Genomic DNA, 24,666 nt, shown 5'->3' on the forward strand with positions numbered 1-24,666 from the left:
TTGTCAAATTGGTTTCCATATAACAACCAGTACTTCTCCCCACAAGTGCCCCGTCCACGACCAGCACTCCCTTCCTCCCTCCCCCTTCAGTCCTTGGTTCTTTTCAGTATTCAATAGTCTCTCATGATTTGTGTCCCTCGCTCTCCCCAACTCTCTTTCCCCCTTCCCCTCCCTATAGTCCTCTGTTAGGTTTCTCCTGTTAGACCTATGAGTGCAAACATATGGTATCTGTCCTTCTCCACCTGACTTACTTCGCTTAGCATGACACCCTCGAGGTCCATCCACTTTCCTACAAATGGCCAGATTTCATTCTTCCTCATTGCCATATAGTACTCCGTTGTGTATATATATACCACCTCTTCCTGATTCATTCATCAGGTGATGGACATTTAGGCTCTTTCCATGATTTGGCTATTGTTCAAAGTGCTGCTATGAACATTGGGGTACATGTGCTCCTATGCATCAGGACTTCTGTATCCCTTGGGTAAATCCCCAGCAGTGCTATTGCTGGGTCATAGGGGAGTTCTATCGATAGATTTTGAGGAACCTCCACACTGTTTTCCAGAGTGGCACTCAGTTTTTTGTTTTTAAACCACCAAGCAACTTGGCTTGTTTCCTGGCTGGGAACAGATTTACCCCACCTACCGGACCATCACCGGCGTTAGCGCTCCCCCTAGAGGCTTCAGGAAGAAAAATCAGAGCCACAGACCCTATTGCCACAAGACTGGTTTTTCAGATCGCGGTGTGGGTCATCTTTTCTTCTCCCAGCCTTTCAGGACAGACCTAAATAGGCTTCCAAGCAAATATGGTTAAAAACACATTTTCCACATTTATGTCTTTCTCTATTAACCAAGAGGAAGGCTGAAGAAAGGTCTACTTGCTTCTGACAAGCAAGGTTAACAGATTACACTCCGGCTCTGCCTGGGTTTTCAGGAGGCTGTGAGGGAATCGCATTACAGAGTAATACACACACCCACACAAGGAACGGCCAGCGACAGCTAATACCTCGGGGGGAGCGATAATGAGAGGGAGGAATAAGAGTCCGTGAAAGGAGGTCATCATTCACCTCCGGGCCCTGAGCACCTCTCCTTGGCCTCTGTGGCTGTGGGAGAAAGTTATCTAGAAGGAACAGGGGTGGGAGTAAAGGAGCAAAATAATGAAATGTGTTTTATTCAAGATGGGGACATGGAAGTTATTTAAAAATGGCCCAGTAAATTCACCGGGATGCACAGTTTTATGGATGAATACATCTTAAGACCGTCTCACCAGCCACTGTCCAAAGGATGCCGCCTCTTCTCTTTTCCTGCTCCCGGTTAGCATGAAGAGGGTGGAGAAGTTTCAGATAATGTCTTGAGAACTGAAACCCAGGAGCCAGTATGCACCATGGGGCCACTTCTACAACCATTTTCCAAACTCAATTCTGATTCCTGTGGTTGCATCTCTTACTCTCCCTAATGAGTCCATCTGGCCCTTGGGAAACAGAAATGTGGGTCAAGTTCTAGGTAGCATGATAACCAACCAGGCTACTGTTATACCGTATGGCCTGTGGTATGGCTGTGGCATGATTCAATTTCATGACAGCAGATACACGGGTATTTGCTATGCTTTCCCCACAGAACTCACCCAAGTCCATCGTTATAGACTGAATTGTGTTCCCCTAACGTCTGGTACCTGGGAATGTGAGCTGATTTGGAAATAGGGTAATTGCAGATGAAATTAGTTAAGATGAGGTCCTACTGGGGGAGAGTGGTCCCTGATCCAATATGCCTGGTGTCCTCAGGAGAAGAGGAGAAGAGACATAGAGAAGAAAGAGAAGACCAACGTGAAAATGGAGTCAGAGGTTGAAGAGATGTGGCCACAAGTCAAGGGAAACCTGGGGCTTGCAGAAGCCAGAAGAGAAAAGGAAGGATTCTTCCTTGGAGCTAACCCCTTGATTTCAAACTTCTAGGCTCTAGAATTGTGAGAGAATAAATTTCTGTGGTTTTAAGACATCCAGGTTTATGGTAACTTGTTATAGCAGCCATAGGAAATGAATAGAGCCATGTATGGTATGTTACTTGTTATTATTGACAGACATCATTACACTTGGCCATGATCACTTATGTCTGAGTTCCAAGTCAGTGGCGGACACAGCCAGTCACCTGTCTCAGCTCACAAACGGGCACTGACCCTGGTTCCCATTGAATGCTGTTGTACAGCAGGGCCCGCCTTCTTCCAATGGCGAGGATGTCAGTGGCATCCAGAATGGCTCCTACCCCTGCTAACGCACTCCGGGATCTGCCTCATTCTGATCTGTTTTCAGGGTGAGGCTTGTCACAGTGCACGGGTGGGAATGACAAGTGCCCCCAGACGGCGTCTGTGGGTTTGGAGGTCTCTGTAGGATTCCCGTGAATGTGTCCTTGAGCTTCAGTGTCTAGGATGGGGTGGTCATTGCCTCACAGAAGCTACTTTGCTTCCATTTGTGTCAAAATAGTCGAGAGACCCCACTGGGTCATGATACACGCCCCTCCCCACACTGGGTCCTGGCAGTTTCCAGCGTCATTTGTTGAGTTTCCCCGACTGACTTCATTAGTTTTTGTTGTCTTCGCAGGCTGACTTTCATGTCTTGCCTGCCTGGAATAGAATTCCCTCTGGTCTGGTGTTCTAGTTAATACCTCTTCTCATTACAGGTGGCTTTAGGGGCCCCTGGGTGGCTCATTTGGTTGAGCATCCAACTTTGGCTCAGGCCACGATCTCACAGTTCATGAGTTCAAGCCCTGCATCGGCTTGCTGCTGACAGCAAGGAGCCCTCCCTGTGCCCCTCCCCTGCTCATGCTTTCTCTTAAAAATAAACAAACATTAAAAAATGAAACGTGGGGGCATGTGGGGGTTCAGTGGGTTAGGCATCTGATTCTTGATTATGGCTCGGGTCATGATCTCACGGTCCGTGAGTTTGAGCCCCACTTCCGGCTCTGAGCCTGAAGCCTGTTGCGGGATTCTCCCTCCTACCTCTCTCTCTGCTCCTACCCATTTGTGTGCTCTCTGTTTCTCAAAAAATAAACTAAAAAAAAAAAGTAAAAACAAAAAGTGACTTCAGTCTGTCCCGCATTGCCTAGGCCAATACTTGTCTCTCTTAAAGCCCTGTCCTGTCTCATGAGCCAGTGTTTAATTTTTGCTACTGTGTATCAGTGTATCAGTTAGAACAGATGCTTTATATCCCCAAACGTTGGGTCCCCCTTACAAGGGTAGATGAGTGGTGGCCCCAGTGGATAGGTCACCTGTGATCACTGCCTTGTTAGAATCAGCGTCGGAGGCAAAGCGGGTCTCCCCTGGGTCACCTGTGTGGAGCTTCTGCTGGGGATTACGTCTGGGGATGGTCAGGGCAGCCACCCACAAGTGTGGGTCACATGACCCCTGCTCTGCTATTTGTTCCTTATTCCTCAGTTGTTCCAGAAAATAGTTGTCTTCTCGAGGAGAATAAATATTTCCCCCCAAACGAATCACATAATGCAGTCCTGGCGTCAAGCAAGTAATTTGGATTCAGAATAAATTCAGCTATCTGCTTTGCTCTATTTGCCAGTTTCATGTTTTTAAGATGATTCACATTGACTCACTTCTCTCTCCCATATGTCCTGGACTGGTACTTTATAACACCAGACGGGGACACTAATTAAACTTTAGAGTTCGCTCCCGCAGTGCAGAACCGGAGGTTCGTAATGACAGGTCTGGCGATAATCAATATCTCTGCCGCACTTGTAATGATTTAAAGGGAGTGCCATGGTTACTGGTTGGAATAAAAGCGAATGAGCTCGGTAAATTTAATTTAGAGGAGTTATAACTTGATCAACCGGAAATATATTACAGGCGCTTCTTGTAGTTTTTGACAAAGCCCAAGGCATGCTTCTAGCAAGATCTGGGATTTAACCAGGGACCTTTTCTTCACAGTGAGGCAAATAATAGGTGACACCTGCCCACTGGCCTGGGTTCAGGAACATCTCTTCCGCAGTAGAGGTGCTGCTCTCATTCCATGTGAGCGTTAGAACGTGAGCGTTCAGAATCATTAGTTCACAACTGATGTCCATAAACTGGAAGTCACGCTGAGGCCAAAGTCGCCTGCAGGTCAGTCCAGAGGCAGAATAGTTCATTTTTGAAATCATGCACAATCTCCGTGAAGCAGTTGGTGTGTGTGACCCCCGGTGGGGGGGGGGGTGCGGTGGGGGGGGGTGAGAAGGGAGAGGCAGACCCCTCCCCCACGTTTTCCACAACATTACTGCATGTAGAGAACAGAAATGCTCTGCCCTCAACTCTCCTTGCATACTGACTTGGTCCATTTACTAATATTTATTTACCGAATTACCACATTTGTGGTGACATTTCCTGCCCCATGTCCATGCATCAGTCCTTGTGGTTCTTGCTTTAATCGTGCTTCCCGCATCAGGACTGGTGATCTCTCTGTCTCCCCTCACCCTGCCCCCCACCCCCTTGCAGTCTGAGAGTGAAGCTGGTACTTCTCAGAATGTGGTATTTTGTCATCATCTGTCCAAACAACGTCTCTTTTGTTTTATTTTGTTTTCCTCTGTTTTATTTTGCATTGTGTCCCCACTCCTGCTTTGTTCCCCCCATGGGTGATGACGAATATTTTAATATATATGTAACATATTTTATAGAAGGCTGTATATGTATCTATGCACATATATGCACACTTAATTATTCATGTGCTCTTGCAAAATGGTTTGCTGTTCTGCGTGTAGGTTTTTCATTTTAATAAATTCTACTGTTTTGCGGATCTAATTTTATTTCCTGTGCTTTTCACTCTGTACCATATTTTGGAGACGTAAGACTTAAGGTTGCTATGTATGGATCTCGTTTGTTACTTCTGAGGGCTGTACGGGCTGCCACAGCATGCTTCACCTTCTCTCATGGGATGGATTTTCTAGGGACAGACATTGGGACGCCTGCAAATCTCAGCCACCACAGACACTCCTACGGGTGCCTCATACACCTCCCTTCATGGATCTTTGCAAGCATTTCTCTGGGGGAGAGTTTATCACTCATTAAAAACACTTTATTTTTAATTTTTAAAGTTTATTTATTTATTTTGAGAGAGAGACGGAGGGAGAGAGGAAGAGAGAGAGGGAGAGAGAATCCCAAGCAGGCTCTGTGCTGTCAGTATGAACCCGATGCAGGGGCTTGAACTTATGAATGGTGAGATCATGACCTGAGCCAAAGTCAGATGCTTAACCGACTGAGCCAGCCAGGTGCCCCTGTTGCTGTCCCCATTTTACAGATGAAGAGATGGAGAAGAACAGATCAAGAAGCTAGTAAGTGGTTGTGCAAACTTTGAAAACGCTTACACCGTGCCCGTCAGATCCTGGCTGCATGAACACCACTGATATAAACATCTTCAAACTTGACTTTGATGGATGGATTTGAGAATTTAGGGGGCTGTGATCCCGCAGCTGGAAGCCTGGCACGTGTGCCCCTCTTCCTGCCCCTCAAGCAACTTCTGAAATCAGCTCCTACACTGTCTTCTTCAGAGTGTTTCCGCCTAGGGCCTGCGGTAAGAAGGCCGAGTGGGCGAGAAACCTCAGGCCTGGCACAGCTGCCCATGTGTCCGGAGCTTTGCTCCTTGTGCAGCTGGACTCCGTCCCCTGAAGACTGATGACACTGTGGGCCGGGCTGGAGTTGGGGGTACAGTCCCGCGGCTGAGCGGAGCGGAGCAGTGGTCCACCAGGCCAGGAGAGCTCCACGTCCGGGCACTTCTCCATCGGGCACCTGGGCCTCACCCTGGCACTGCCCGCCTGCCTGATTGGTCCTAAATGTGCCTTCTTCCTGGCCTCAGAGGTTGCTCCTAGTTCGGAAATACTGGCGCTCAGGGGGGCAACCTCAGAGTTACCCTCTCTCTCTAGCTTTCATGATTGAGGCACTTGCCATGTGTCCCAGGTTAAGGTCCTCTTCCCAGACACAAGAATTTTATGTGCCAAATTTCTATTTGTGAATACAAAATGACTTAATTATTTTTGTCATCTTGGCCTTTTTCATGTCTGTCATGTCTTAGTTTAAATTTCATAATTTTGGGGGGCGCCTGGGTGGCTCAGTCAGTTGAGTGTCCGACTTCAGCTCAGATCATGATCTCGCAGTTTGTGAGTTTGAGTGCAGCATCAGGCTCTGTGCTGACAGGTCGGAGCCTGGAGCCTGCTTCGGATTCTGTATCTTCCTCTGTCTCTGCCCCTCCCCTGCTCGTGCTCTGTCTCTCTCTGTCTCTCAAAAAGAAATGAATGTTAAAAAAATTTCATAAATTCAAATTTCTATTTTTAGAAGAAATGACTAAGTTTCTCATGATTTGGGTCAGGGGACTTAAAAAAATGTTGGTTTCTATCCTTTGGAGAAGAGTTGGCATATGCTTTTGTTTTATTTGTTTTGTTTATTTTGTTTTTGGAGAGAGAGCGTGAGTGGTGGAGAGGGTGGTGGGGGGGTGAGAGAGAGAGAGAGAGAGAGAGAGAGAGAGAGAGAGAGAGAATCCCAAGCAGGCTCCATGCTCACCAGGGAGCCCAATGTGGGGGTTTGATCCCACGACCCTGGGATCATGACCTGAGACAAAATCAAGAGTTGGATGCCTAACCAATTGAGTCACTCAGGCGCTCTGGGAATATGTGTTTATTTACCCCATCTCAAGAGATTTTACTTACCATACATCCAGAGGATGAATAAATATGGATGGCAAGACCATGGAAACACAATCAGAAAAGTTGTGTTCTGTCTCTGGTCCTTTGTAGGCATGCTGGCTGTGTTTGTGGCAGTGGGGAAGAGCTGCCAGTAGAAAGGGGCCCCTAGGCACAGGGATTACTTAGCTCAGCCTTCACCTAATTCATGGTTTCAGAGTGACCACGGACAAGTGAGCACGTGCTAACGATTACTCATAACACTTGCTGTAAAGAGTTGGCTTTCTGCCTAGGTTCACACAAACCCCTTCCCAAGAGAGAACACAATTATTTCCTCTTCTGTGTGTTCTGGTAAGCCCACCATGCGTTCATCTCTGACAAAGAGTAAAACCTCCCCCTGAAAGTCTCTCGTTGGCCCCGTCTCTGTTTCTCTATCCCCCATTCTTTCAACAGATCCTGCCATGTGCCAAATGGAGTCATGCCCTGGAAATTACTGACCTCCTTGTCCACACGGTGTATGGTAGGTGCTACTGTGAAGGAGGATGCTGGCTTTCTTTACTCAAGGGACTTACTGATATTCCCCACTGGTTGGGTTACAGTGGTAAAGCAGGATAATTACCAAGAGCTTTCTAGAACACTTGAATATAATTGCTACAGACTGGCCTTGGGAGTTGCTAAGGAGCAGAGAGGTTGGACGTCTAGCTGGGAGTTCACACTTATTTGGTATGCATTGAAATGCTTCACTGAGAATCGACTAAAAGGAAATGGCTTCCCAATGTTAACTGAAGACCAGCAAATAGGAGGAATAATTTAGGGCTACGGATCTTAATGCGCGTTGAGTGCATTTAGAAAGACATGTTGTAAATCTCTGTTGTCTGGTTGACTGGCCTGAATCCATTTGTCCATTATCCAGTGTTACTCCCTCATTCCAAACACGGCTCAGAATGTATTCTGGACATCACTTTACTCTAACCACATTTTATCAAGCTGTGTGTAAATTAATCGAAAACATGAAGCCAGTATCCATTATGCTACATCAAGAAAAATGGCGGGGGGGAGGCATGTGTGGCCAAAGGTTAACAATGAATGCGTCCGTAGAAGACCCATCTTTGAAGAGTGATTGTATTGCTGCAGTTTGGGGAAGGATTATATTCCCAACAGAGGTGTGTTCCAAGGCCTGGAACTTTCTTTGCTGAAGGATGAAAATGGCTTCTAAGAGAATCAAGTGGAACAAAACACAAAGAATCGCTTTTAGGATAATTAAAACTATTTTGGATTTTTTATTTATCAATCTGGTTTCTAATATAATTTCAGTTAAATGAAAGACATTCACAAAGGATATTAGGCATACATACATAGTTTCCTTCTTTCATTGTAGTTTAACATGCTGTTGCTTTTAGAGAGAGAACTTTTGTGTCATTTCACAGGGTGGAATCCTAATCGACTTTACAGAAAGAATACTTAGCCCAGCTCTTCACAACCCTGACCTCCACAGTCACCATGCTCACTGAAAAAAATGCAAAAACCCAACCAAACTTAGAATCAGCAGCCACTGAACTTTCTCTTGGCCTACTTTGGTAGGATGTCTTCATAGCCATGTTAAAACCCAGTGGTTGCTGTTTAAAATAAACTGAACTTGGAAATGTTGCAGGCCACCTGTGCAGACCTGCTCTTGAAGCACATTTTCATCTGGAAAGTGACCTTGGAAATGCATGTTGGATATTCATACCTATGCGCTCAGGTGTCTTTATCATCTTCTGCCAGTCTTTGCTCCACGGGAGATAATCAACTTTTCAACACGTTTTCCCTATTTCATTGACAATGAGTTTTACACACCACTCGAATCCAGAAAATACTGCTGTGAAAAAAATCTATTCTAAAGTCTCCAATATTATCATGCAGGGTATGTGTAGTGTAGGCACAGCATCACTAGGCTACATGGAAAAAATCACATTTGTTTCTTGTGTTGTCGTATGTATAAGCCAGCCAATGGCACTGGGGGCATGTGTAAGCTGCATGTCACATCTGGGTGGGAACTTACAGCTCTGTGCACATCGAGTTCTGATTTCTCTGGCCATTGGCTGTTGCATCTCCCACAACTGACAGGTTAGCTCTGGGGCATTCTACCTGATTAACAATTTAGCAGCTGTGTCGCAATGCCTCAGAAGTCTGCACACTCCTGGATGTGACCACCTCGTTTCTTTGGTGTGACTTACAGCCACAGGCCACAAAGTAAGTCATCCAGTGGGCTCCATTGACTTGGGTCTCTGTATTGGGTGTCAAAGGAGGCTGTAATCAAGACTCAATGGCACCTCACAATTATCTTATTAAGTGGGCAAAGCAGCTGTATCTTAAATGTGGGGCAAAGAGGGACCAAGGTCCACCAGCTTGACCAAGGTCACATGGCAAGTCAGGGAGCGAGAAAGGGTTAGGACTCCATCAGCTGATTCCCAGGTCTACTCTCCCCATGACAGCATTTTAAACATGGCGCTCATTGTTTTAGCCCAAATCAGCTAGACATGCTGTTTGCCTCTCATCTATTTCAGGATCAGTTGGTTCTATTGCCACTAGTAATTTAGGACCTGTTTTGGCTGGCTACCTGGCATTCAATTTGAGAACTGTTGCCTTTTTAAAAACTGCTGGACAGGACGATGAAAAGGAAACAATATTAAGTGGTTTACATCAGGTGCTAGTTGTTTGGAGGCATAAACGGATCATTGAAATGTTTATATGAGAAAAGAGAAGGAGAAAAAGAACAAGTGGAAGGATTAAAAAGAGCAGATCCTGTACTAGAAGGAAAGAAAAGTTTCTTCTGGACCCCATGCTGACACTGTGTTTTCACATTTCATAGCTACTTTTTCCTTCAGTGCTTCCTAAGGTGCGTGTCCTTGTGCGCAGCTCTCTGCGGGCCTCTGGGGGCCGCTCCACAGACATTCAACAGTAACATTAAGATCTACTCTCTGGCTCATGTCAATTCTTTTTCCTTGAATCTCTGTTCCTGTTAGTAAAGGATGTTTGTTCATCAAACACAAAGCAATGGGAAACTGTCCAACAAAGCCCTCCAAACCCTTGTTTCTAGCTCCCATAGCCTCATGTATTAAGGGTCAGAGAAGACCTTGACAGTATAACCTCTCACCTCCTGAGCTAGTCGCCTTGTGCTCTAGGGACTATGTTATTTTGAGAGCTGAGAATGGCACCGATCTTGCCTTCAAAGTCCTGCTCCTACCTTCTCAAAACTAGACATTTGCTTTATACACAGAAGATGCCTCCTGCACAAACAACCCTACGTCAGCCATCACTTCTTCCTGAAACTTTAAAGCAGGTTCTTGTTTATGTTTTCTTTTCTTTTCCTATATTTATTTTTTAAAGAGGTTACCACTAGCCTCTCTGGACTTGACTGATAATGGACTGGGATAGAAGAATGTCAAGTATTTGCGGAATATGACTGGCAAAGCAAGATTATGCACTGAGCTTGGGTCACAATGTCATGGCTGGCCAGGCTGCATCGTCCTGAGCTCTCAAGGGAGGGGGCTGGAAATAAGAGATGTTCTTTATCTTCACATATTATTGAGCATTTAGAATGTACTGGATATGGCCTTCATAGATATGTTTAGGACTTTTGGTGAAGACCACAATTCCAAAGAGAAGAGATTTCCAGCACTCACTTGGCACTTAACTTGGTCACTTAATACCTTATCCATGTTTTTATGTCTTGTCTGCTGGCCAGACTTGCCCCCCTTAAGGGCATACTGTATGTTTTAGTGGCAGTGACAGGGGAGACCTGATCCCTCAGTCGGTCCAGTGCCCTGGGTTTGCAAATTTGGTGAGAGAATTGTTGGGTTTTATTTTTCACCTTTTGAGTCAGAATAAGAGGGAAGAAGAGAGTAAGGAGAAATGGTAAGAACATTTTGGTATCAGGGACTATTTTTGATTGTTTTAACCCCTTAATCATTTTGGAAAGAAAGGGAAAACGCTAAGACAATGCATAAAGAAGAAAGCTATCATGGGAAATCCAAGAAACAATACATTTCCACTGGAGTATAAAAGTAATACCTGTAAAGTAGACTTAAAAAAAATCTGAAACCTTTCTACAAAACATAATGTTTAAAATTTACTTTTGTAGTTTGACAATACACAAGAGTCCTTAATGGTAGTCATCTGAGTTAAACAAACAGCCTTTGTTTTTAACATGTCATTTGTGTGTTATACTGTTCTGCTCTTTAGTCATACTGCATACTTTTCATTTTAGAGTGTATACTATGGAATAACGATCAAGACTTGTTTAAGGTGAGGGTGTTCATGACAGTGGCTGAGGGTCAGCAACTGTGAAAGGCGGTCCGATTCCCTTTTGTTCTATTACCTCGGTTCTGATGAGAATTGACTGGTCCAGTATCTCCTTTGAAATATGTCATGTTACTGGTACAACATGGCCTTGGCAATTCTAGGTATCAGTTTTCATTAGCCAAGAAACTGAGATCCTCCAGAAAGCATAGGCATACTGAGAATCTTGAAAAGTATGTATATATAACCCTAACAAACTAGAATTTCCATTTTATTGAGGCACACTATCAGAAAAATAGCAACAATACCTTTTTAACCTCATCTTACATCCTTCTAGGAGGAGAAGGAAAAAAGGGATCCTATTTAAGTCCTCAAAATGTTGGAGTTTGGAAAAAAAATTAAAAGTACGAATTCAGAGTCTGAACTCTAATGATCATAAATGGTAGTCATTCTAGAAATAACTTGTATAATTTACAAAAAGAGATAAATGAAATTTATTTTGGATGCTCCAATAGGACCTTTGTCCCATCTGTTTACATGCAAAATGTATTGTTTTTAAATAAAATCAATGAGTTCTTTGCTGGAATTAGTTGGTCAAGATTCCTGATTAGACTGAGGTGAGACTAACTAGACGTGTCCATTCTCTGAGAAGCAACAGTTATCAGGATGGTCATGAACCTGAGGCTCAAATGTATCTGCCAAAGAGGTCCCTGAATTGTGGCAGTGTGTCTGTTTAGGATGCAGTGACACATGGATTAGGTGATGGAGAATACGGCAGTGCTTTTCCATATGATTCAGAGTAAAGCAATACTACTAACAATCATAACTTGGCTTTATTGTGGCGTGTCCATTGGGAGGACATGGTCTGCTAGGACTTTTCACAAGGGCTTAAAAACTAGAGATTTAAAGCAAAATAAGAAGAGCAACCTACTTTGTGCATTCACTAAAAAGTGTCCACACTCTTGCTACAACTCTAAAAGGAACAGAGGAAACAAATCATAGCATCTGGCTCTCATTCCCCACCGAAGTGCCCCCCCCACCCCCACACAATGTAACCTAACACGATGTAGGTAAAACAGAGGAAAGAATCTTTTGTAACAGCTGGTCACCACTGCATTGTGGCTGACAGTCACAGATGGTGAAGAGGTCTAAGACTACGCCCATGGAACAGTATTAGCTTATGGAGCTTGATGAAAAATAAAGCTAACAATCCCAGTATATGAAACTACTTCCCCTGCTTCTTAGTGTTTCTCTCTGCTGTGCTGGTTGTGTTGCTACACAAGAGGTACCATATGCTCACTTCCTTCGAGGCTTCAGATGGGAACGCTCAGAGAATCAGCATAGATAGAGGTCTTTGAAAACTGGCAAACCATAGATCTTCTTGGCCCCTTCCTTTCCTTTTCCGATTTATAGGACACCAAAAGAAAGATCATATGAACACGAACTAGTTACTACAATAGCCTATTAAAAATCGACTATATGCAAAAGGAAGAGAATGCTGGAGGCCATGTGCATCAGCTTTTCTCAAGAAAAAAAAAATATCCACATTCTAAGGGCGCTTAAAAATGTAGAAAACTTGCCCTGTTACCATGGGTTTTCAGAACACCTCTAAACACACACAAAATAAGACGGTATTACCTACAAATTTCAACCATTTCTTAAACTCTAAAAGCATTTTTTGTATTATTTTGATTTGATATAGAAGGGGAAACTCAGCTATAAAGAAATATTAAAAAGTACTTTTTGTGGCGATCAGTCTCCAGAATTTCCTGTTGCTTGCCTCCCCCGACTTGTGCTGATATTTTAAGGATGTGCTCAAGAGTATAAAGTAGGGTGCACTTTTGTCCCGTTCCCTCCTCCCTCATAGCTAGCCCCTCCCTCTCCCACAGCCAAATAGCCACCCCTCAGATGAGCCATTCCTTTTTGCTTTCATCAATGGTCTCTGTGAAATTGGGGTCGTTGTTCATGATGGCAGCATCCGCGCTCTCTGCTGACTCTGCTCCCTTTGCTTCATTGGTGTGGTAGGTGCCCTTGTGGCGGAACATGTACCGAATGAGGAAGACCAAGGTGCAGAGAATGGTGAAAATCACCACAGCGATGACCCCTGGTGGAGACAGAAGTCCTGGAAGTTAAACAGACCTTGTATACATCCCTGCAACGCTACTTTCCCCACGTTGCCATGGTTCTCTCCAACACCACCCTCCTCCACACAAAACACCAACTCCAAAACAGCAGCAACACATACGGACAGGACTGAAAGGGGATTAGATCACACCATTCTCTCAGTAATTGATAGACAGTTAAACAGAAGAGGAGAAATACTGCTCAACTCATTTTATGATCCCAGCATTATCCTGATACCAAAACAAGACGAACACATCACAAGAAAACACAAGGCTGTGTTCACTCAAAACCATAAAACCTTACTGAGAGAAACTAAAGATGGAGATAAATGGATGGATACACCATGTTTATGAGCTGAAACACTCAGTATTGTTTTGATGTCCATTTATAGATCTAATGCAATCCCAATGAAAATCTCAGCAAATGTTTTCTTTGGTAGAAATTTATAAGTTGGTTCTAAATTTTATATGGCAATAAAGGATCCAGAATAGCCAACATAATTTTGAAAAACAAAAAAGAAATAGCTGGAGAATGCATGTTGCTATCTCAAGACTTAATATAAAAGTAAAACAATAAACTAAGCATGGTACCTGGTAGTGGGTACAGAAAGATATACATCAACAAAAGAAAGAGAGTCCAGAAAATAGACATACACATGTATGGTCTGTTGATTTTTTTGACAAAAGTTCCAAGAAGATTAAATTTGGAAAAAGTATAGTCTTTTCAACAGGGAGTTTTGGAATAACTAGGTATTTGTTTGGAAAATAATAGGTTTACTTTTATCTCATGCTATGTACCAATGTTAACTCAAAGTGATTACGGACTTAGTAACAGAAACTAAAGCTATGAAAGTTCCAGAAGAAAACATAGGAAGAAATCTTCGCAATCTTGAAAAGGCATACTATTAAGATAGAATTTAAAAAATCACAAACCATAAAACGATTGAAAAATCAGACTTCATAAAAATTTAAATCTCTTGCTTAAAAAAATTCCACTAAGAAAATGAAAAGGCATGTCACAGACTGGAGAAAATATTCACAATACGTATGTCTGACAAAGGACTTGAACTATCTAGAAAAAAAAAGGAACTGTTGTAACTCAAAATAAATCAAACAATCCAGATAAAAGATGGGGAAAGAGTTTTATTTTTTAAATATTTATTTTTGAGAGAGAGAGAGACAGAGCATGAGCCTGAGCCTGAGCAAGGGAAGGGGCAGAGAGAGACACACAGAATCTGAAGCAGGCACCAGGCTCCAAGCTGTCAGCACAGAGCCCGACGCGGGGCTCGAACCCACGAACTGTGAGATCATGACCTGAGCCGAAGCCAGATGCTTAACCGACTGAGCCCCCCAGGCGCCCCTGTGGTAGGAGACTTTAATTATTCTGTGGCTGTCCATGGGGAGATAAAACATTGGAATATTTTAGATGCCCTGGCCTATTAATTTTCTGGTGGCCTTTATTAATATAACTAAAACCGGACTGGCTGAGTCCTTCCTGTTTTTGCAGACAGCGATCCCGGCCATTTGGGAGGTGGGGGAGTGAGAACGAGAGAAGAGAGAAGGGAGAAGGACATCCGGGTTCCTGCATGGTGGCCTGCCTGCCTGCCTGGGCTCCGGCTGGCTCAGCACTATGATCGCATTCTTAAGGGTCAGCATCAAAGAGTAGCCAGGTCACGGGGTGCGTGAGTGTCTGAGTCGGTTAAGCGTCCAACTTTGGCTCAGGTCACCATCTCATGGTTTATGAGTTCAAGCCTCCCGTTGGGGTCTGTGCTGACAGCTCAGAGCCTGGAGCCTGCTTTGGATTCTGTGTCTCCCTCTCTCTCTATGCCCCTACCACATTCACGATCCCTCTCTGTCTCAAAAATAAATGTTTTTTTTAAAGTAGCCAGATTACATTTACAACCGTATCTCCATATCCATATGTGGCAATCTTCAGTCATATTTAAATAACAAAATGAATCAAGTAAAAATCCAGGTGATGGTTTTGTTTTTTTTTAAGATGACACATTTATCAACAATGAATACTTCCACAGGTGCGTAGCCTGTTCTATGCATCACCCACCTCCAATGATAGCCGAGTTTCTGTTGACTCCATTTCTTATAGCTTGGCCTTGTCCTGGATTGTATGGAAAATCAGCACTGGCTACAGAGGAAGAAATAGAAAAATCAAGTGTAAGAGTCAAGGATACTATTAATCCCAAATAATCCGATGTGGATTTTTTTTCATACAACTCTCCAACGCTTCCTGTTTCCCCAGGAGCGCTCCATTTCCGACAGACCCATCCTGCCACTGTTTCCACAAATCACAGTGCCTCCACCTGTGCTCCGGCTGTTCTCTCAGATGAGACCCAGATAAGCAGGGTCAGTTCTCTGGAGGAGTATGGGCCCGCTCCAGTTCCACTGACAGGCAAGCTTCTGGATTAAAATCCTTTTTCTCATCTCTGGCTGAAATCTGCCTCCTATCTACTTTTATCTATCTACATTAGGTATGTTTTAGAGCCTTTTATATCTTATAGCATTAGTTTAAAATGGAATCATTTTGGGACGCCTGGGTGGTTCAGTGGATTAAGCGGCCAACTTCGGCTCAGGTCACGATCTCGCGGTTTGTGGGTTCGAGCCGGGCTCTGTGCTGACAGCTCGGAGCCTGCTTCAGATTCTGTGTCTCCCTCTCTCTCTGCCCCTCCCCTGCTCATGCTCTGTCTCTTTGTCTCTCAAAAATAAATAAACGTTAAAAAAATAAAAAGGAATCATTTCTTTAAATTAACATTTTACATGACTCTAATAAACCACAGGACACGTCAGGAATATATAAGGGGCTCAAATTTCTTAAGAGTTGAGAATAAGATAAGCTGCCTAATAAAGTTTCCATTTCTTTCCTTATTATAAAAAAATCAGAATCAGTTATATTAAAGTTAGGTGTTTCTCTAGGATGAATTTCAATTACGCAAAAGGCAAATAGACCCTGAAGTCTTTCTAGAGGTTGGCAGAGTATCTGTTACCATCCATATGAGCTAATTTAACTTCATAAATTATTTCATATTCATTGGACCTCTGATTTTGATGTTTGGGTTGAAGGCAAATATTCCAAAAGAAACTGCTTTCTCCTTCAGCAGATCACCTCAGTCTAGTCAGAGCCTTGGTTACTGAACAGCATCAATTAGGTATTAAAAAAATGTTTGAAGTAGTTATTTTGCATAATTAACTGAGTACACACTGAGGAAAGAGGTCTGTGTTAGGTTCACGGAGGATCTCACCTTGGACGCAGCTTTCCTAAGGTTTATCCTCCAGCTCTCTGCTCCTAAGGATCCCCAGGAAAATGACAAAAAGTAAGTAGGGCCTTTCCTCTCCTTTTCCCCAGGAAAGAGACCCCCAGAAAGAGAGATTTCAGATCCTACCAGTAAATGCTACTTAACCTTTTCTCTGTTTGACTTGATATCCTTACTTAAGACCAGAAAAAAATTATTCGTTCCTGGATCAATCATATTCCAAGTCAGCTTGGCCATCAGTGCCACATAAGCCTATTGATTTGATTAAAATACAGACATGAAGAAAGGTACAAATGAGAGTCCTTGGGATTTTTCCTATTCTCCCAATTCCTTATCTGGTGGGTGTGGCAGAGACCTTTCATTGTTGTGTGTTTGTTTTAACTGGTCCAATCCTAAGTCTAGGGAGATAGACAGTGAGCGACTTCGCTCATGCCTGTTAGGACTTTCCAGCATGGACAGCATGGACTGATACTCAAAGTTCCAAGTGTCAGCCCAAGATGCAATGATCTTGCATTTATAGGCTCAGCACCTAGCGTTAAAGATGATCATAAAATTATCCCATGTGAATAAAAATAGTTTCCAAATAAATTTTTAAAAATCTTGGTTTCTCCTTTAAACCTAAGTTTTCTCTTCAGAGAAGTGTTATTTGTAGATGTGACAAATGAGTTTATTCAGTCTTTGAACAAATCTTTCCAGAATGCTATGCCAGGCAACATTCTAAGTGCTAGGGATCCATGGTGAACAATAATAAAGATGAAAATTGTTATTAACGAGAAATTTCTGTGCCTCATTGAAGAGTTGGTTTCCATAGTCAAAACACTAATCTAAAGCATGGATGTAGTTTTAGTTCTGACCTTATCAAGTTACAGTAAATTGTTTAAAACTGCTTCGTAGTTGCCATGCTATAACTCATACACTCATAGGTCATGGTAAGATTTGGTTATAATCCTACCTGACATAAACCATCCTGCCAAGACTGAGAGACGGAGAGTTTCTTTTCGAGTATGGAAGTTTATACTTTCACTACTCATCTTTGACATCATTTCCAGGCCTTCTGACAGTGTAATTACCCTTCTCTGGACACTATTTAGTCCATGTCCTTCTAGAAAGTCATCAAGCTTGTCTAGTGGCCCAGATGGGATTGGAACCCATGCAGAGTTAATTCCTAGGTCATCCATCTTCTCCATCCTGCCTTCTGAGGGCTGAAGAGGCAGCCAGGTGAGGCAATCCCATCCAGACAGTTTCGTCTGGGCAGGGCCTACAGGAGGAGCAGCTTTACAGGGGATGAGGGAGAGAGATCCGTTTTATCTTGAAGGTACTGAGCTTGAGGTGCCTATGGGACGCCCAGATGGAGATGTCTATGGACATTTGGTATCCTCTGAGTGGCTTCTATTTTTCTCCTTTTGAGAAACTCAGACATCTCATCAATTTTAAATAACATGAACCTTCAAAATACATTAACTATGGAAACAAAATATGACAGTGGCAATTTTGTGATTATTCTATTTTGTGATGGTCGTGACTCTAAGAAGCTGTTTGCTTTTCTGCTTCAGGTCACGGCGATGGGACAACACACCGCAGTTTCTCTCTGCTCCAAAACCTACTGTTCAGCTTTGCATCCTTGGCCACAAAACTGCAGAAACACACAGATACTTAGAGATGTGGATCTGCCCTGCTCCCTGGTTTCCTTGAAGTTATTGATGTGAACAGTACCGGAAAGCGTGGGTGTGACCTGAGATGACGCAAGAAGAATGAAAAGAGCTAGAAGAAAACATTTAAATTCACCCCAGGATCACCTTTGGTATAAGATCCGAAATCCTCTGTAGGGGGAGGAAGGCCTCCTTTGAGCTGAATCTCTCCTGCTTCTTCCCTGCTAGGACCACTTTTCCAACTTGACATTCTAGGCACGCAGACTCCTGATGCTTCAGGTCGATGCGTCTTTGCTTATCCATACGGCCCCCTCACCTCTGCCTTGCCTTTCCTCTCTGTCCATCAAATCTTTTTTTACCTCTTTCCTATCACTAGCCTTCGCCACCTATGTGTCTGGCCCTCTTGTCAGCCAATCAGTCTTAATTCTTGCCCTCCTTACATGGCTGCCATCCTCTCAAAGGCAAGGCTGACCTCAGTTATGTCTGCAGTCCCAGTGACAAATAGTGCTGACAAGCAGCTAGAGCTAATGAGATGTCTGTTAAAATAAAATCAGTCTGGGGCGCCTGGGTGGCTCCGTTAGTTGAACGTCCAACTTGGGCTCAGGTCATGATCTCCTGGTCCGTGAGTTTGAGCCCCGTGTCAGGCTCTGTGCTGACAGCTCAGAGCCTGGAGCCTGCTTCGGATTCTGTGTCTCCCTCTCTCTCTGCCCTTTTCCCTGATCATGCTTCATTTCTCTCTCTCTCTCTCAAAAATAACCATTAAAAAATGTAATAAAATAAAATCAGTCCATTAAGAGGCATGTCAATGTTTCTGCAGTCCTCTTTTCGTGACACAGTCCCCCGTGCAGATATAATTTTGGAAGTCAGCTGCCTAAATGCGACTCAACCCTTGAAGCCAGGAAGCATGCTTATTCTTCCCAACAAAGGAAATGAACACATTAAATATAGGAAAGCTACTAATAGTTCCTGGGTCCACTAGTCTTTGGTTATTATCAGAAAACAACCAGTGGAAAACCCTGAGGTACAAGAGAAGTCCTCATGAAATTCAAGTTCAGTGTTCTGTTTCTCGCAGGAGCATAACTATTTTCACAGCTTCATTCATCTTTTAAAAATTTTTTTAATGTTTTATTTTATTTTTGACAGAGAGCATGAGAGGGGGAGGGGCAGAGAGAGAGGGAGACACAGAATCCGAAGCAGGCTCCAGGCTGCGAGCTGTCAGTGCAGAGCCTAAAACTCACGGACCGCAAGATCATGACCTGAGCCAAAGTCGGCCAGCTAACCAACTGAACCACCCAGGCATCCTTCACTGCTTCATTTATAACTTAAGTCTGGTTGTCCTGATGCATGTGAGTCCTTACTCCCTTGAGGCATATCCATTTTATCCTGGCAAGCAGAGCAATTGCTATTTTGCTAGATATATTTGAAATTATTTCATTGTACTGTCCTTTCCCCCTGGGGTACCGACATCCTCTGGAAAATGCATGTACGAAAACATGGAAACCAAGAGACATGAGTGAGACCACAGGACAAAGCTCATCCATGACACATACTCCATTCTGTTCTGCCTCATCCCTGTTTGCTGGGAGAGCAGAGCAATCATAGGGGTGCTGCAGTGTCAAGGAACCTATATTCTGGGAAATGGCACGAATAGGTCCACACAGGCTGGCCGGCACATTTGGTAGAGCATGTGACTCTTGATCATGACTTTCAGCCCATGTTGTGGGTAGAGCCTACTTAAATAAAAATTCCAAACTCTAGCTATTAACAGTCTTAAGACCAGACTTACATCAAATAGGCAAAGACTATATCCAATATACTTTTCTCCTGGCTCTCCAAATGATAGAACATGATGATAACCACCCAAGCATGGTGCTAGGTTAGCTCTGATTTAGAGTCTCATGGAAGCGTGTGTATTTCTGTGTATTTCCCTTGCGTGTGTCCTCTTCTTGTCTGGCCACCCCAACGACACTGGTCATACACAGACCATGCTTCCTCCACACACCTAGAGATCAGCGCTCCTCCCTTTCTCCACCCAGTGCCACACAGGCAGATGGTGTTTCTGGAAGAATCGATGATGAGAGAGTCTTCACCCACCCCCTGCTTATTAAATTGCCCGGCTGAGGCTTCAGGCTACAGGACGCCAGGCCTCTCCTTGTCAGGAGGGCAAATATATCATAGGCTCCAAACCTACTCAGATGTGGGTCAGAGTCACACTCAACACATGGACCCTGTTCCCTTCCACTGTCGTTGCCTCGTGAGAAGCCACCTGGGAGCTCAGTACTGGCGCACTTTCCCTCTTCCTCCTCCTCCTCCTTCTTCGGGGCAGAAACCAGGAAGGAAACAACAAACAAATTTGGTCAACGTGGGCCCGGGCGGGGGTTGTTCCCCATAATGACACACATACTGTAGAGGGATCAGTTCTTAGAGCTGGCTAAGTAAAACTACACCTTCCTCACTCCCCAAGAATAGGAGGCATGAATGTTTTGCCCTTCCCTTTGCTGCATTCTTGGAAGGATTTGTCAGAAAGCAAGCGGCAGTCTCACCAGCCGCTCTCACCCTGTGTGCAGTGCAGGGCGGGCCTGGGGCTGGTCCCTGGCAGCTGAGCCGACCCGGGCTATTGAGAGACAAGGTCTGAACCCTGCCTGCCGGGAGGTAAGGGGCATCAGGCGACCAGGGCCCTGGTGACCGTGCAGGTTGTTTGTATGTGATGGCTAGTAAAACTCTAAATGCTAGGATTGCAAGGTAGTCATCGTTTGGATGACACGTTCTTCACATATAAAACTTATCAGGGCCCAGGAGAGCAAGTGGCTGGTGGAATCAACCTAGAGGTGTTGTCCTTCCATGGTGGAGTACAAGATGTAAATTTACATGAAATTCAAATTTCAGGAACAAGGTAATTAGGGAATAATAATAATAATAATAATGGCTCTTCCTACAAGTCAGGCACTGTTTTTTTTTTTTAATTTAAATGTTTATTTATTTTTGAGAGAGAGAGACACACACACACCACATCATGAGCGGGGGAGGGGGAGAGAGGGAGAGAGAGAGAGAGAGAGAGAGAATCTGAAACAGGCTCCAGCCTCTGAGTTGTCAGCACAGAGCCTGACGTGGGGCCCAAACTCTGAATGTCAAGATCATGACCTGAGCTGAAGTCAAGTACTTAACTGATGGAGCCCCCCAGGTGCTCCAAGTCACGCACTGTTTTAAGTCCTTTTCGTGGATTAACTCGTTCCATCCTCATGTGAACCTTGACAGGCTGGCATGCCCATCCCATTCTGGAAGGCTAAAAGCTTGTCTGAGGTCCCATAACCAGTAAGTGTTGGACCAGTGTCTGAACCCAGGAAATAGGCTCTAGAAACGACTTGTAAAACACTAGGCTGAACTATTTCTGATGAGAAAGCAAACTTCGGAAGGGCAGGCCTAGGGGACATGGCTCCCCATAAAAGACAGTCTACACTGGCTCTATCAAATCCTCAACACAACTGCACGGTCTCAAGACAGTGAAGGCTCAGTTGTTTCCCCTGTGGTTGGTGAACTAACTGCCCAGGGAAGCCAAGGATAAATAAAGGTGTCTGAACTTGTCCGGCTTCAAATCCTGAGGGCAAGAGGCAATTCATCTGACCAAAAAATAATTCCGCATGATGACGGTACAGGCTGAACAATGTGGTGACCGCCGAACCAACACTGTAGGAGAACGGAAGGCCAATATTCTCTTGGTCCAGACACGAGTCCCTTGTGAACCCCACCGGCACAGAGAGAAGGTTTATTACCTCCATGGAGACACTAGTGAAATCATGAAATCATGAACAGTGCTAATTGTGCCTTAAAAGATCGCTGTTAGAATAAAAAAATTTTTTTATCACATTTGGAGAATGTGAAAAATAGAAGTTTCCAGGCAGGTGCTTAAGCCCAAATAAATGATTTACAAAACGGTTGCGAGAACAGACTATTAAAGAGACATTTGAATTCTTTAGCCTCCAATTTCTTGCCTGTCCCATGGAGCAGGGAGGGAGAAAATGGAATAATAAAGCTTTTTTTGTTGATTTTTTGGTCCACAAAATAAATGAGGTAGTCATAGTTCTTATTTACTAAGTTTCAAAATATGTAAAAGTGTAGACTTTAGGCTCAGAAACCAATTGCAAATAAAACACACATTTAAATGCATATGAAAGGAAATCGAGATTATCTAACATAAAACTCCCCAAACGAAAGGCACTAAAAGCTTCAGGATGTCATATATCAGGGACCAAAAAAAATTATAGATAGTAGCTGACATCTCGTAGAGCAAACGTCGCCATGGAAACCACGTGAGCCTCAGCATCTGAAGTGATAATTTGAGATACTCGAACAAAACTGCCGCTATTAGTTATAATTTAATTTAGATTGCAGCATGGATTTTGCAGGGGGGCAGGGCCCGACGATGTATACGTGCCTTTGTTCTTTCCAACGACTTTGTTCCGTTTCACTTTATTCTCTCTTCCAATCTGAGCTCGATGCCAGAAAATTATTATTTTTTATTTAATGTGCTTTAGCCATTCCCTGATGACTGGTATTTTAGAAGCCCATGAAACCCAAGGGCGGCCGACTAAGCTTCTGGGGACATAAGAGGATGCTGTTTTATTTCCAGAGGGGCGGCGGCGGATCACATTTGCCGGAGGGAGAGATTTCTCAAGGCCGGCAGGTGTCTGGGCAGCCCAGCAGAACGGGGCAGGCGTCCCCACGCGCCTCGCTCTCTACCCACACCTATGTCCCCCCTCAGGGTTTGCAGAAAGCAGCCAGCCCGAGTTCCAAATTCAAATGGGGAGGAGATTATGGATTTTTGGCTTCTGACTTGAGAAATTGCACAAGCCTTACATTTCCAGCCTCTTGTTTTTTAATGTGTATTTTTTTTGAAAGAGAGAGAGAGAGAACGAACGTGGGAGCAGGGGAGGGGCAGAGGGAGACAGAGAATCTGAAGCAGCCTCTGTGCCATCAGCGCAAAGCTTGATGTGGGGCTCGAACCCTCGGAACAGTGAGATCAGGACCTGAGCCGAAGTCAGATGCTTAACCGACGGAGCTCCCCAGGTGCCCCCCAACATTTCTGGCTTCTTAAAGGAGAGAGCAAGGGGCAGCTGCTCGCCTAGGTGTTAGAGATCTAGTGAGAAAAAGGTTAATTAGGTACAAATGAACAGCATATCGGAACTGGTCATTGTCTGCTATGTCTGTTGAAAAGATTAAAAAAGATTTTTAAAATTTATTTTTGAGAGAGAGAGAGAGGAAGAGAGAGACAGAGAGAAAGGAAGACACAGAATCTGAAGTAAGCCTTAGGCTCTGAGCTGTCAGCAGAGCCTGTTAAGGGGCTTGAACTCATGAATCTTGTGATCATGACCTGAGCTGAAGTCGAACTGACTCAGCCATCAGGCGCCCCTGACTGTGTAATGCCAACTCTTACACAAAAGAACGGAATGGGCAATTGAATATATTAGATTCCCTCCTCTCTTCTCCTCTCCTCTCCCCTCCTCTCTGTTCCTCTCCTCTCCTTTCCCTTCTTTTTTAAAGTCAACTCTGAGTTGTCTCAATTGCCTTTTGAAAAGAAAGATTTGCAGATATTCCCAGGCCAGGCTGACATCACGTTCCTCGTCACCCAGAGCGGGCCTTTGAGTTGGTGGCGCAAGTTCAGACTTGGTATTCCATAAAACAGACACAGGTGAGACACACGGTGTCCATTTTCATCGTAGACAAAGGAGTCCTGTTATGTCTCAGGAGCGCAAACTCTTTCTCCTTTCATGTTAGTTATAACCATTTATGAGTCCTTCGTCAGAACTGTTGCCGGATGAGGTCATGGGCTCTTGTGGATCAGAGACGGTGACAGCGGCACTCACGGGCTGCCTCCCTCACCGTCTGCAATCACCGTGCCTTCCTCTGCCACAAGGTGTAAATAAATCCGCGCTGGTGTCATCAGGAGAGTGGAAGCCCCAGATCTGGGGGAGTATGGTCGATTCACCCCCTTCCTGAGGGAAAACAGGGTTTCTGCATCGCTCTCAGCAGCAGCAGGGTCCCCCAGTCCCCTTCCAGGGCTGACCTTTCTCCTTAAACAGGGTCCTGGAGGTCAGGCGCGGGGAGAGTGTGTCCTGTGTACCTGGGGCTTCTCTAAGCTTCTGCTTCTTCCCCGTTCTTCACTCTGATGTGCCTTTAGGAGACAACAAATTGACGGTCGAGTGCCTAGTGCCTAGAGCTGGGGTTGAGAGCTTTCATGCCTGAGGGATCTCGTGAAAATGCGGATTCTGAGAGGGTCGGTCTGGGCCTGGGAGTCTGCATTTCTAACAGGCTGTCAGGGCGCCTGATTACCTCATCTCGAGTGGCAGAGTTTTAAGCGACCTTTGGTGGCTCCCATCTCTGGCTGTTCTTAAGCCTTTGTCTTTGAATTTAATGTGGTGCCCAAGAGGAACAGAAAGAATTCCTTCCGGGAGCCTGGGCTTAGTTTTGGGTTTTTTTGGCTGAATATTTGTGTGTTTTCAGTGAGTTCCATTTCCTTCAGTCTTCTTCCTTCCAGTGTGTGAACACTGTGTTTCGGAGTTGTGTTCAGGCTAGGAACCCCGCTTTAATGCCTGAGTTTAATTCTTTGGCATTTTGCATGCAGAGGGGGAGAGTCTATCATTAACCAATATTAACAGCAGTTTAATTAAAAAAACAGCCAAGGAGTTAAATAAATGGTTATCTTAGACGT

General features: G+C 44.4%; 1 protein-coding gene across 1 annotated transcript in view; it reads right to left on the reverse strand.

Moving 5' to 3' along the window:
• Positions 1 to 7,890: 7,890 nt before the first annotated feature.
• Positions 7,891 to 24,666, reverse strand: part of CNTNAP2 (contactin associated protein like 2) — a 1,359,261-nt gene continuing 1,342,485 nt past the window's right edge. The window contains exons 22-23 of the mRNA XM_029921999.1: positions 15,108 to 15,188; positions 7,891 to 13,026 (exon numbers count right to left, since the gene is read on the reverse strand). Of these exons, the coding sequence (XP_029777859.1) occupies positions 12,827 to 13,026; positions 15,108 to 15,188 (281 nt within the window). The 3' untranslated portion in view covers positions 7,891 to 12,826. The remainder of the gene's footprint in view (positions 13,027 to 15,107; positions 15,189 to 24,666) is intronic.

The sequence above is a fragment of the Suricata suricatta genome, chromosome 2, assembly GCF_006229205.1.
Source record: "Suricata suricatta isolate VVHF042 chromosome 2, meerkat_22Aug2017_6uvM2_HiC, whole genome shotgun sequence".
Taxonomy (NCBI): domain Eukaryota; kingdom Metazoa; phylum Chordata; class Mammalia; order Carnivora; family Herpestidae; genus Suricata; species Suricata suricatta.